The 15,464-nt window shown below is 35.7% G+C and overlaps 1 protein-coding gene across 1 annotated transcript; it reads right to left on the reverse strand.

The window, feature by feature from the left end:
• Positions 1-14,292: 14,292 nt before the first annotated feature.
• LOC110607603 (basic leucine zipper 61) lies at positions 14,293-15,265 on the reverse strand. Its single transcript, XM_021746747.1, has 4 exons — positions 15,093-15,265; positions 14,799-14,889; positions 14,596-14,722; positions 14,293-14,519 (listed from the first exon to the last, which is right to left on the reverse strand). The coding sequence occupies exons 1-4, from the start codon at positions 15,263-15,265 to the stop codon at positions 14,293-14,295; spliced, it is 618 nt and encodes a 205-aa protein (XP_021602439.1).
• Between the last annotated feature and the right edge of the window lie 199 nt (positions 15,266-15,464).

Here is a 15,464-nt window from a genome sequence, read left to right on the forward strand (position 1 = left end):
GGATTTCACTCTCCTTTGGACTCATCTTGTAATGAGGCAGATTCGGTAATTTTGATCCAGGAATAAGATCAATCTGATGTTGGATATCCCGCAAAGGTGGAAGCTTGGATGATTCCTCCACTATCTTAGGAAACTCCTTCAACAGCTCTTTGATGGGTGGTGGTAAAGATGGTGCATCCTCCATTATACTTTTTGCTCTCACCAATAAAGCTAGTGTGCCTCCAGATTTCTCAACTGCGCCCGATAGCTTCTGCACTCCCGTAGAAACAGCAACAGCAATAGCATGCTTCCCTTTCACTTTAGAATGTTTCGCAGAACCGGAAGGCAAGATACTAATCTTCTTTTGATTCCACGTGAACATGTATGAATTCTCCTTCCCTTTATGTAAAGCATCAACGTCGAATTGCCAAGCGCGACCTAGCAAAATGGCACAGCAATCCATATCCACAAAATCACAATTAACAGGTTCAGTATAAGATTTACCTATCGAGATAGGCACGCTGCAGATTCTGTAGACCTCAATTGTCGGACCTTCCTTAATCCATCCGAATTTGTATGGCGAAGGGTAAGACTGTGTAGGCAACTGCAATTTCTCTACCAATTGCTTAGCTATCAGATTCTCACAACTGCAGCTATTTATAATTAGCCTGCAAATTACCTCTTATACTCGACACTTTGCCTGGAAAATCTTCCTCCTTTGTGTCTCATCCTCCTGTTTTGTTGAGCATAAGATTTTATTCACCACATAGGTGACCTCTCCATCTTCAGAACCAGCGATAGATCCGTCATCGTCATCCACTTCCTCGTCAGTTTCAGCCACCTGCTGAACTATATTAACCTGTCGGCGGTCAGTATTAACTCCTCTACGTTCTGGACAATTATTTGATCGATGATCAGATTGCCTGAAGTGGTAACATATGTCTCCCGTTGGCTTCTGATAAGGATTGGTTCTGCCTCCTTTGTCTGTTGTAGTGGTGACTGCCTTTCCCTTATTGTCTCTCCTTTCTTCCATGGTATTCTGAGGGTTGCCAGAATTTACAACCTTAGAAGGTTGTCCGTTGTAATTGCCTCTATACTGCTGCGACCCTGCTAAACCAGAATTTATGTAATTGAAATTCCGGTTGTACTGTTGTTGTGGCTGCCAATCAACACGCTCTTCTGGCCTTTTTACCATCTTAATAGTATAATACCCGGTTAGACTCCAGTATCGGAATTCCTACCGTCCGGTGGAATCTCGGATGTCAGAAATCTCTAGAAGGGTAAAATCATGTTTTTATAAAATGTTTTAAAGTATTTTATATTTTAAGCAAGTTTTATAAGATTTGTGGAGTAGAAATGCATGTTTAGGTTTTTATTGAGTTTATGGGTTTTTGTTGAGTTTTTTAGCAATGTGAGTTGTTTATGTATGTTTGATGTGTTGTAGTTAGGGTTTAGGATAGTTTGAGACCCCTAGACGCTTGTTGGCTTGAGTTTGCTTGTTGTAGAATAGGTAAATGCATGATTGAATGTTTGAGAGGCATTTGTGCATGAAAAAGGCTGGGTTCTGCCACTTTGGGAGGACCCAGGTTCGGCAGCCGAAGGCTCTTTCGACCGCCGAACCTGCCTGTGGAGGCCAGCTTTCGGCTGCCGAACCCTGCCCCCGAAAGTGGACTTTCGGCTCTGGAAGGGAGTTTCGGCCGCCGAAGGTGCCGCCGAACATGCATGAATTTCGTCTCTGGAGAGGACCTTCGACCGTCGAAAGTGTCGCCGAATGTGCATGACTTTCGGCTCTGGAGGGACTTTCAGCCGCCGAACCTGCCGCCGAAAGTGTCCTGTTCAGCCTTCCTTTGCATGATTTATGTGATTGTTCTAAGGTGTTTTAGGGGGGTTTTTAGGGAGTATCTTAGAGTCATGTTCTTGTATGTTTGGTCCCTCATTTGAGTCCACCTGTGTAGGTTCGGACCCGAGGAACCGAGGACCCCAGCAGTGAGTTCAGCTGCTTCAGTGTCTTGTCGGAGCTAGCCAGAGGTGAGTGGAATAACTCTTTATGTTTCAAGCAAATAATGAAAGTTTTAGCATGGTTCATGCATCATGAATGCCATGAGATATATTAGGGTGCTTGCATTAGAATTCACGAATATGTTGCATTGCATATTACGTTGTCGATGTGGATGAATGTTGAATGATCCATTAGCCCTCATATGTTATGACATGATGATAGGATATGGAAGTCCAGGCGTGCCTGCACTACGCCCCTGGCACTATGTAAAAGAAAGTTCGGGCGAGCCTGCACTACGCCCCCGGCATGATTGGATATGTATGATATGCTATGAAAGTCTAGGCGTGCCTGCACTACGCCCCTGGCATGATTAGACTGTATAGAGGGCTAAATGGTGACAAGTTCATCCTTGATGTGATTTGTTTGTGCTGTGATGCATTCCATGATATCATGTGTTTTAAATATAATGTTTTATTATTCTGCTCACTGGGCTCTAGTAGCTCACCCCACTCCCTAATCTCCCCAGGTTTGCAGGTACGGGATAGACCAGGAGGTCAGCTAGAGTCAAGTCATGTCTATGTAATAGTTAGAAGTGGACATGAGAATGATGTAATGTAAAGTATAGTATTGAACAGTTATGTAATATAATGATGTTACTGAGGATCAGATTTGTGCTTGACCCTAGTTTGTATGTTAATCCCTTTTGATACATGATTTTTTCAAATGTAATGGCTCAATGATGTTTTATGTAGACCAAACTTAATATATGCTATGTTACCCCATTGGAGTAATTGTTGAGGGCTCCAGTGTGGGGTTTGATGGTTATAATCATGAATAGTGCATGCACAGGTTGAGTTTGGTGAATGAATGAAAAGAAAAGTTCAAAATTTTTATGTAATTGTAGATCATGTATGGGATTAAACAGGTATACAGGATGAATGTTTGGCTTGCTACGGGTCCCGGCGGCCTTAAGCCGATCTGGATCGTACCGCCGGTAGCGGTCCGATTTTCGGGTCGTTACAAATAGCGTCTGCCAAGGTGAAAATTGCAGCTACTCCCATCATACAACGAATTTCGTGATTCAGGCCCTTCTGATAATGAGCAACCTGTTGGGCTTCATTCTCACAGTTTTCACACCTCGCTTGCAACCTTAAAAACTCCTGGGTATATTCATCCACCCTTCGATTCCCCTGTACATAATCATGATACCGGTTATACAAAACTTGAGAGTGATCGCTAAGCAAGAACCGTTGTTCAAATATCTGCTTCATCAACACCCAGTTTCGTATGGGCTCTAGCCTCCTCCGATGGCGTTTGTTTTGAAACGAATTCCACCAGGCTGCTGCACTCCCTTTTAACTTATAAGCCACAGTTGGAACCTTGCACCCCTCTTCCACATTCATAAATTCAAAGAAATGTTCAACCTCTGCTAGCCAATCAAGAACAGATTCAACATCTAACGAACCAGAAAAGTTTTGAAGGTCTACCTTGATCTTGTAACCTTCCTGATAATTCTATTGGGGATTTGCAGGCATAGGATTGGAGACCACAGGATTGATGGCCACAGGATTGGCGACTGGTTGGGGGTGTGCGGCGGCGGCGGGTTGGTGGAACCCCTGCTGCAAGGTCAGTTGTCCGATCATCTCCCTCAATTCTGCTAAAGATGCCTCAATTACAGCAAGTCACGCCTCTTGGTTATTTGCCATGGTCGAACTTTGCTCTGAATCCAATCTGATAAAGGACTATTTAGACTCCGACAGGAGTTTTAACCAATATCGTTTGGCTAAGACGAAATAAGAGAAAAGATAGGATAGAAGACTAAAAGTCTTATTAAAATTCCTCAAAGATTAAAAAGTGAGTGTCTAATAGCCAAGGGAGGCCATTTATAATAGAAATAAAACCCTAATATGTAAAATTATGAAACTACCCAAAATATCCAAAAAAATAATTAAAATGCAAAATTGACCCCCTAAACGATGGAATTTCCATATCGAACTTCGTGACAGGCCTATGGCCATTGTCACACTTTTGAAAGTCATGCGTCTCAAAATTTCCTTTCTGAAAAGCTATCGTGGGTCTCTATCAGACGTCGGCAGTAAAAGTTAGGTCCGGTCCAAGTTTGCCGTAAAGTCCAAGGCTAATTGCTCCATATCAGCAAGCGTTCATATTCTCATATTGTTTCTGAAGTTTAGAACTCATACTAGCTAACATCACACATGTAGCTTGCTCATCATCATCAATATGACAAATGTACATATCCTTAACAACATCAATAGCATTCACATCAGGAACACCAGGTGCATCTTGATCAAGAACATACAATCTCTTTTGAAAAACAATTCTCAAATTGCGATACCAGTTCAAGAAGTTCATTTTAGTTAATTTGCTAGCATCAAGTATGCTACACAATGATAGATAATTACCTATGGTGGAATTAGATTCTATTAATGCATAGATATTTAATTATTAGTCTCATATATTTTTCTAATTATTAGATAAGACCTTTAATCTTTAATTAGTCTCTTACTATTTCATTCAAATTAATAGCCCTATCTATTAATTCAAAAAATTCAGCGATAGATTTCTTAGTAGGCTAGGATCCCATTTAATTAAATAACCCTGAATTTTTTTCAACAAATTATTATAAATTAAATTAGGTAGATAACATAATTTATTAGTTACATCTCTATGCGACTCCTAATCAGTTAGGTGACAACTCTGTCTTTATCATACCATATATTTTATACCTAACTCTTACCCTAAACTTATATGATTATGGGTTTGCCCATCCAAATCAAATAATTTAGTTAAGTATAACCATTTTTCAAAAATATTAAATATTTCATAATATTAAACATATTCAGATGAAATTAACCTTTAGTTTACCTAACAAGTTAATAAAAACTGAACTCTAATTTTATGCTATAACAATGGGTGGTAAGACATCATGTTTCTTAACATGTATTTAAAATTTTAATTAGAAATTTTAATCCTAAGATTTATATTAAGGTCTCATGCATAGGCATTATTATTGTATAGCATGCATATCACATGCATAAACATACACCCCTAACATATCATTCTAATTGGATGATTATGGACATTTTAAAAACAATTCCCTTGAGGCATAAAGGAAATTTGATGGTTTAAAAACATAGGTGGCGTGTTCTTTGATCTTCAGAAGTCAAAAAAGGATTCTCCAATGTACTACGTCCAATGCTCCATATAATTTTTAAACGTCTCATTTTCTTCTTGGATTTACAAAATTAATTCTATCTACATATTCTAATTACATAACAATTACATAATTTGAAAAAAAAATCTTGAGTTATATTCAAGGGGAGTTAGATGAGAAGAGAATTTTACAACCCAGAATAAGAAGAAAGATAGGACACGCATGCCATATTTAAAAATTACCAAAATAATTCAATCATCTATTCATACATGTTGGGCATTTCAAAATTTGTCCATAACCATCCATCATGCAAAAAAAATCATATTAAATACATATAAATTAACCATTAATTTATTTTATATTTATTATTAATTTTATGTGCTAAAATTAAAAATTAAATAATTTTAATATTTTAATTTTAGTGTCAAAGAAAAATAATTCATTAATAAAATAATTTTATTCATATAACTAATCATATTAAAAAATTAATTTTAACAGTAATTTTAAAATCAAATTAATGTCATTAATTTTTAAAATTAATTTCATGAATAAAACAATTTTATTTATGTCTCTAATCAAATTGTTAATTATATTTTAATTATATTTTCTATTTTAATTAAGTCCCTACTTAATTAATTAGATCAAAATCATAATTCTTTCAAATTATAATTTTATTCTAATGTCAATTTATATATAATCAAGTTCTACTTAATTTAACTTCTCGTTTTATTTTCTCATCAAATTCCTTATGTGTGTGACTCATTAGATTCCACATGTTGGCAACAAATATAATTAATTAATTAATTAATTTAAAGATCAAGAATATTGTCTAGCAACGTGTTAAAACTACCCAAATATTTAGAATGTCAAAAGTGGTTTGATTTGAAGTTTTGTGTATAGTTTTTCAATGTAATTAATATCCTTCATAAAAATGTATCAATTTTAACATTTAATATATGTAGCGTGTCTGCAACGTTAAATCATATTAGTTCTCATTTATTAGTCATTGGCGATTAAATGAAATTTCAAATCTCATTTGTTAATCTCATCCCTATTAACTCAGGGAGTAATAAGGACGAATCTACCCCTCAGGAGAGATAAGGATGCTGTGTTTAGGCTTGAGTAAGGGAGTGATAAGGTGTAATTTGTAAATAATGTTATTTGGATGAGTCTTTGTGGTTGAGATTCTTTGGGTGATCCGTTCTCTTTCAAGTGAGGTTTTTCATTATTTTTCTCCACTTTTCTAGCAAACTTAGTTATTAATCTTTTATTTAAGCTGAATGTATACTGATATTCTCATTCATGAAGTCTTCACATTAATAAAGAATACTTCTTCTTCACTTTGTTATTGTGGTATCAGAGCCTAACGATCTGCTCGCCATGGCTTCTACTCTAAATGTAGCCAATTTTGTAACCCTCAAACTCAAGCAATCAAACTATCCCTTGTGGAGAGAACAACTTTTGAGCTTAGCAGAAAGTCAAGAATTGTCAGATCACCTGACTACTGGCTTCCCTGAAGATCAAAAATTCGTTACCCCTCCCAACCCAATCCCAGAAAATTATCAACCACAACACTCAGACGTCTTCAAAGCATGGCAAAAGTCTGATAGATTACTTCGTGGGTGGATTTATGGCACCCTGAGCGAGGAATCACTCGGACTTGTCATCGGGCTAGAAACAGTTCGAGCTGTTTGGAATGCATTGAAGGATGCATATGCCCAAAATTCTCAAGAGAGGGAGTTTACTCTCAGACAGCAATTGACCTATTTTCGCAAAGAGGAAAATCGGTCCATCCCTGATCATCTGCGCTTGTTTAAAGAACTCTGCGATAGTTTAGCCGCAATCGGGAAAAAAGTACCGGACGAAGAAAAAGTCTTTTGTCTCCTCACAAGTCTGGGACCCCAGTACGAGACGTTTACTACGACGATGCTTAAACCACCGCGACCCAGTTTTAATGAACTGGTCTCTCAACTCAAGAACTTAGACCAGCGTCGACAGTGGTTCTCCACACAAAGCGAAACGGGTCTCGAACAAATCTCCCATGTCGCTTTTTATGGAAATCAAAGAAATTCTTCCAGTAAGTCTTCAAATCGGCAACCCAGGTTTAATTCCCAAGGGCGTGGTTTCCAAGCCCAGCAAACACAAAACTCTTTTTCAAACAAGGATTCATATTCTTCCCAACGACGACCTCCCCCGACAGGTCGTAGACGGATGACACAAGCAGAACGAGAGCAATACAAGAACGAAATATGCCAATACTGCAACAGAGAAGGTCATGTCGCGAAGATCTGCTGGTGGATTCCACAAGAAAAACAAAGCACACCTGCCCAAGCACTTTCGGCACTCACATTGGATACAGACGTCATAGATACAGATTGGGTTGCAGACTCAGGGGCGTCAAACCATATGACAGGTAACAAAGGTTTATTACATAAATTAACAGACTATTATGGACCAGATTCCATAACCATCGGCGATGGAACATTCCTCTCCATTGATGGTGTTGGAAAGACGTCTATAGAACAGAAACAAAAATTACCACTTTCAAATGTACTCTCTGTTCCAGCTCTTCAAAAAAATTTACTTTCTGTAAGTCAATTAACAGACGATTATGATGTGAATTGTGAATTTTCTAACGTTTCGGTTTCTGTTAAGGATTGACAGACGGGACAGGTACTGCTACAAGGGCCACGAAAAAATAACCTTTATATCTTGTCAGGAAACCCAAAAGCATATTTCTCCAAACGGTTTAGGGCTGGCACGGCGGACATATGGCATCAACGATTGGGACATCCACAATCTTCAGCGATTTCACTTTTGTTTAATAAGAACCTTATAGATGTCAAAGGTTCCTTGCATTCTAGATTATTATGTGATAGCTGTCAGTTAGGCAAGTTGAGCAAATTTTCTTTTAGTTTGTCTTCCAATAAACGTACCACTGTGTTTGAGAAAATCCATTGTGATTTATGGGGACCAGCCCCTGTTTTATCTTTTGCTAAGTTTAAATATTATGCTTGCTTGGTTGACGATTACTCTAAATACACTTGGCTAATACCACTAAAGAAAAAATCTGATTTTTTTGTTGCTTATAAAGCCTTTGAACAGTTTGTGCTACGACAATTTGGGAAGACAATCAAAGTATTTCATTCTGATGGTGGAGGTGAGTTTTTGAATAATGCATTGTCATCACATTTTCTTGCACAAGGTATAAAACACCAAGTGTCGTGTCCTCATACACCTGAGCAAACAGGTGCTGTCGAACGACGACACCGGTTTATTCGTGAATTAGGGATGACGATGATGTATCACAGTCATGTACCATTGTCTATGTGGGTAGATGCCTTTCAAACAGCAGTTTTTTTAATGAACAGGTTGCCTACTACTGTGCTAGGAAATGAAACACCATTTTTTAAATTGTTTGGCAATGATTTTGACTATAGCTCCCTACGTGTTTTTGGATCAAAGTGTTTTCCATATATATGGGACACAAGACGACATAAATTCGATCCCAAGTCTTGTTTATGTGTCTTTATAGGATATAGTGAACAACACAAAGGTTACAAATGTTTCAACCCCAAAACTAAGAAAGTTATAATATCTCGACATGTGAGCTTTGATGAAAATGTGTTTCCTTATAAATCTGCATCTCCAAATAAACTGTTTGTTGATAAACTTATGAATTCTTGGTTACCAGCTACTGGGATTACTGATTCTCCAATAAGTTCTGATGAAAGTGCAGGTTCAGCAGTGTTACCATTGTCAATTCCAGCAACACGTGACAATCGGAGAATAGAACCTGTTGACTCTATGCCAGCAGATCAGCAGGGTACTGCAATTGACACTGCACAACAAACTGCGTCTGCACCAACTACAGAACAAAATACCGAACATGATCCAACAAGTGACGATCCACAAGCAGCTCATCATTCACATTCTGATGCTGGTTCAAATGACGGACTGCCTCCAGAACAAATAGAACAGGAGCAGCAGTCTCCATCTCCGTTGTGTAGGTCCAATAGAGTTGCAGACACAGGCCACAATACCTTAGCAGCAGAGGAAAACATTGGTGGACACACTGCTGTAACTACATCAAACTCGGCATCTCTGTCACCTTCAGCTACTGCACGAGTTTCTGGTACCTCAGTGAGTGATAGTGTTGACAGCAGTCTACAACCAGTTCAAACGGATCACAGTGAGATGCTTCCTGACGTTCGTTCAGCACCATTGGCTTCCGAACCAGCAGAACGGATACAGGCCGAAGCATTGCAGCCTCGTCACCCGATGATCACCAGATCACAGGCTGGAATAGTGAAGCCAAACCCGAGGTATGCGTTACATGTGTCTATTTCACCCGATATACCTACAGAGCCAAAAACTGTTAAGAGTGCACTTGCACATCCAGGCTGGAAACAGGTTATGTTAGATGAGTATCAAGCTTTACAGACAAACCACACTTGGGAACTAGTTCCCCGACCATCGCATGTGAATATAATAGGGTGTAAATGGGTTTTTAAAACAAAATTACAATCTGATGGCCATTTGGATAGATTGAAAGCTAGACTAGTGGCCAAGGGGTTTCATCAACTCGATGGAATTGATTACATCGAAACCTACTCCCCTGTTATTAAACCTGGAACTATTCGCTTAGTTATTTCTGTTGCTCTAGTGGAAAATTGGCCAATTCGACAATTAGACGTAACAAATGCGTTTTTGCATGGGTTTATAACCGAGGATTTATATATGGATCAACCACCTGGAATGAAAGATCCAAAATATCCTGATTATGTCTGCAAGTTAAAACGTGCCTTGTATGGTCTAAAGCAGGCTCCGAGAGCTTGGTTTAATAGGTTGAGCTTGTTTTTAATTGATTATGGTTTTACTTGTAGTTTAGCTGATCCATCCTTGTTCGTTATGCATACAATCTCTGGAATATTGGTATTGTTAATTTACGTGGATGATATGTTGCTAACAGGATCTTCAACACCACTAGTTCAGAATTTTTTGCAGGTCTTAAGCAAAGAGTTTTCAATGAAAGACCTAGGACCATTGCATCATTTCCTAGGCATTCAGATTCAACCAACAGACACCGGGTTACATTTGAATCAAACCCGTTATGCCTATTCGATTTTGGAAAGAGCTCAGATGGTGGATTGCAAACCGCAGCCCACACCACTAGTTCAGCGAAATGATGCTGTTACAGACTCAACACCTGTCCCAGATCCTACCTTCTTTCGTGGGCTTGTGGGTTCGTTACAGTATTTGACACTAACCCGACCGGATTTGTCGTTTAGTGTCAACTATGTCTCTCAATTCATGCACAGTCCCACATTGTCTCACTTAAGAATTGTCCGCCGTATATTACGATATCTCAAAGGAACTATTCATTTTGGCTTATTATTTAATAACGCTACCTCACTTGTTCTTAGTGCCTTTTCAGATGCAGACTGGGCGGGCTGTCCAACCACACGGCGGTCAACTACAGGCTATTGTACGTTTCTTGGTAGCAATATCATTTCCTGGTGTGCCAAGAAACAACACACAGTTGCGCGTTCGAGCACTGAGGCCGAGTATCGTTCCATGGCACACACAGCAGCCGAGCTTACATGGCTTGGATATCTTTTACAGGATTTACACATTTATCCAAGGCAGCCACCAGTCTTATATGGCGATAATATTAGTGCACTACATTTGACAGTCAATCCAGTATTACATTCACGCAGTAAACATGTAGCTCTTGACTATCACTATGTTAGAGAGCGTGTTGCTCAAGGAGTTTTGATCACAAGATATATTCCCTCAGCCTATCAAGTAGCTGATATATTTACAAAGTCCATGACAAAGGCTCGCCTAGCACAATTTCGACGCAAACTATGTCTTCACCCTGGACAAAGTTTGAGGGGGGATATTAACTCAGGGAGTAATAAGGACGAATCTACCCCTCAGGAGAGATAAGGATGCTGTGTTTAGGCTTGAGTAAGGGAGTGATAAGGTGTAATTTGTAAATAATGTTATTTGGATGAGTCTTTGTGGTTGAGATTCTTTGGGTGATCCGTTCTCTTTCAAGTGAGGTTTTTCATTATTTTTCTCCACTTTTCTAGCAAACTTAGTTATTAATCTTTTATTTAAGCTGAATGTATACTGATATTCTCATTCATGAAGTCTTCACATTAATAAAGAATACTTCTTCTTCACTTTGTTATTGATCCCACCTTGCGCAAAGATTTCATGATCAATGTTAGCAGAAAACAAATAGAACATTTTCTAATTTAACCTAGGGTAATGAATCATATCTCAATCATATAAACACCTTCATATAGTTCCTAACATATATAATTCATCCCCATTTGTTACTCATGAACCAAGTAACGTGAAAGATATCAATGCTAGCAGAAAATAAATGGGACATTTTCTAATTTAGTCTAGGGTAATAAATCCTATCTCAATCATATAAATACCTTCATATAGTTCCTAATATATCCAATTTATCCTCATTTATTACTCATGAACTAAGTAACGTGTAAGATGAATCAAAACATAAAAATTCTTATATAAGATTATTTATTGATTTCAAGTCAAATGATCACTTACACAACCATTACTTGAGTAATCCATATACATAAATTATTTTGCATATAGATTTGTCAGGCGGGTCAGTTCAGTGCACTTATTTATAAAATAAATACCTATATATTAGTTCTAAATATCTCACATATCTCAATTTACGAGATAAATTGTTTCGTCTAAAAAGTAAGAACATAACATGTAATAGTTTTAACAGTTCTAATTATTGTTTAATCATGATAAAAATATCGATCAGAAACATTTAGAGATATTACTTAAATTCAATAGGAATGTAACAATTATAACCATATTATACTTTTCTTTATACAATAATATAGTCTCATAAACTGTATTTTTACTCGAGATTCAATTACCAATAGATTAGCCGTATGGCACATTACTAACAATAATAATTAACTATTATGAGCATTTTAAAAAATTTCATTATTCTCCCTCTTTCCATATTTATATGTAACAGGCTAGTAAATAAAAAATATTATCTTATTTATAGAAAAAATTAAATATTTTAAAGAAGAAAATTTTAATAATATATGCATATATAAATTTATTGATATTTTTTATTTTTAAATTAAATCAAAATAATGAAAAATAAGTTGTTTTATTGAAAATATTTTTTATTTTAAATACAAATTATTTTTTCACAAACAAATAGAGCTTAAACTTATTTAAATTTCCTATTTAATGTAAGTATTTATCTTTTATGCTATTTCCACTCAATCTTCAGCTTTAACAATCTCCATAATAATTCATGCATAGCACTGGAAAAGACTAATTACAAGTAAAATTGAGATACTTTCGTTTTATATACCTAACACCAAAGTTATAATGAAAATAAAGTTCAAAATCTTAAGCAATTGAAGTTAATTACCAAAAATTTCTAACTTATAAATAATTACCTAAATATATAATTATACAATTATATTATTTAGATATTTTTGAAATCTAAATCTATTTAGATACTTGGAAATTCTATTGGATACATAATTTTAAAAATTATATTAAAAATAAATTATCCATATATTGTCAAAAAAAGATCCATTTATATTTTGTGATTGGGCTAATTCCTTTAAAAATTGAATATATAATGCTATTCTCACTAAAATACTGAATTTAGTGATGGATTCTGTTATCTATCAATCCATCACTAAATTTCTCTTTAATCATGTAGATTATTTTTAGTGATTGCTAATTTTTTAGAAAATAATTTCTCTTTTATGGGAAATTAGTTGGCGACAATGGGAACTTTGCTTATCCATTTTTTGGTAACCCATTTATCTTAATAGCACAAATGACAACTATATATGAATATCTCTCTCAATTATAAAATTATAAATATTTTTCCATAAATATTAATAAATTTCTTATTTAGCATATTTAAAATGTGTAGGCGCATTTACGCAGTGCTTATCCATATCAAGTTAATCCATTCTTATTTAAATATGATTTATAATATATAAACTCAAAATATAAATATATTTCATTATTGATGTGATGCTGATTAATTACGTCTTCTCCGGTAATTATTACACTAACAAGAACTAATAAAGTCAAAGTCTTTTTAGTAAGGGGCGGAGGGAAGGTACGACAAGGGGCATGTGCCGTACTGGCGACCGGAAAATGTTTTGAAGGGGATGAAGGTGCTGCAGCGGCGCAGCCGGTGCTGCAGCGGCGCAGCCGGTGGTGCCGCAGCGGTGCAGCCGATGCCCTACCAAAGGAAAGCTCCTGATTCCGCCACTGTTTTTAGTGATTTATAGAATTATGATAGAGTCCATATGTAAACTAGTTTCGTTCAACTTTTTTTCTGCTCATTATTAATTATTTCATGTTAGTTAGAATTTCATTGAATTAAATTTATAAAAATCACTAAATTCTACCTTTATAATACATACAAAACAAAACAAAACAAAACCAAGTGTTTTGGTATTTAATTTTATTATTGAATGTTCAATATTATTTTATTTTCAATTTTTACTAGTTAGAATTACTAAGAAGATTTGAACACTTAAATTCTCAACGTTAAAAATAATTATTTTTATTTTTATTTTTTTATTAATATTATGCTACATTTGCATATAGACATTTGAAATTAAGGATTTGGGTATGTTTTCATTATAAATTATTAATAGATTATAGATATATTAAAAACTTGTTTAAGAATGGATCTCAAATAACACTATTTTATAAATAATTTCATATTCATATTCAAATAAAATACTCTCTTATTTATAAGTCTACTCTAATTAATTTAATAAAAAAAATTATTTTTGTTAACTTGTAATCTCATATTTTAAATTTTCCTATCCAAATGCAAGGTAATTTTATTAGATGAAATTCATTCATTTTTAATTATTCAAAAAATGTTAATTTCAATCACAACTACTTTTACCATTTGCAATATTAAATTTCACGCAATTACTATAAACAAAGCTGATAATTAATATTACGAAATGAAAGAAACAATTGACAAACAAGCACACATGCTACCATGGTGCTAGCTGACAATCGCAGGAAGAAGCTAACAATTGATAAGACAATCAAATGAAAAACGATTGAATCCCTATTCATAATATGTTTGGTTCAGGTTCTGATTTATCATTATCTGTGACATCCCAACAGCAGCAGGTTCCAAAAAGGGATTGAATGCAGTGTGATTCAGGTTGAAATTCAGAAGCTGATAATTATCAACTGGTTTTATTTTCAAAAAATCTGGCAGTTGTTGTGGTTGATTTATCACATAGAATTGTTTCAACATGTCCCTTTCCTTCTTTAGTTCCTCATATTGAGCTGCACAAATAACAACCATTATAGCCATGTAACCAAACATGCACACACACAACCAGAGATAGATAGAGAGAAAGACCTTCTTTGAACATAAGGTTAGTAGAAAAGGCAGAAAGCCTTTCATTCATTGAACCATTTTGCATCCTTAATAAAGAATTTTTGCGATCAACATACTTGATCCTTGGTGAGGTGATTGCAACTTCAGCCTACATGGGAAACATGACCAAACATTAGAACAAATTGCATGCAATGTAATATTTATATGTAGAGAGATTTGGTTACTTGTAGAGCTTTCACTTCTTTTTCAAGTTGCAGAATATATTGTAGCTGCTTGAGTCGATACTTCTGGGAATATTGTCTGCTCGCCATAGCTCTACCACATACAAGATTACTGAGTGTAAAATGAATTTTCTACGTGTAATTGTTTTTCATATAGATGTAAGAAACATTAATGGAGAGAGAAAGTGTGTGTGAAGCGTTAAATAACTAGATAAAGCTCAAATGTTATTGATAGAGGCCATGGATGAAACACCTATAATCAATTTTCTCAAAACAAGTAGAAGGCCATGGATCTACCTTTTGAGCTTTCTGGGGTCCATGTCAGTATCTGGCATACGACCTTGATGAGGGACCTGGTTCCTAATGGTGGGCTCATTGGTAGGGATTTTTTTATTAGAACTAGGGTTCCCACAGGATGCGAATGGAGAATGAGACATGAATAAAGTTATTTTCTTGTCCAATCCCTTCATTGCATCAATACCTTAAATCTCTTACAAGAAAGTAACTAGATTTTTTTGTTAGTTGTCTATATATAGTAGAAGTAAGCCTTTTCCTATAGCAATTTATTTTAAAGTAAGCCTTTTTCGTATAGCAACTTACCATAAAAATAATGAAGGAATGAGTAAATAAAGTGAAAAATGGGTTACTCCCATATATATTTTAAAGTAA

The sequence above is a fragment of the Manihot esculenta genome, chromosome 18, assembly GCF_001659605.2.
Source record: "Manihot esculenta cultivar AM560-2 chromosome 18, M.esculenta_v8, whole genome shotgun sequence".
NCBI lineage: Eukaryota > Viridiplantae > Streptophyta > Magnoliopsida > Malpighiales > Euphorbiaceae > Manihot > Manihot esculenta.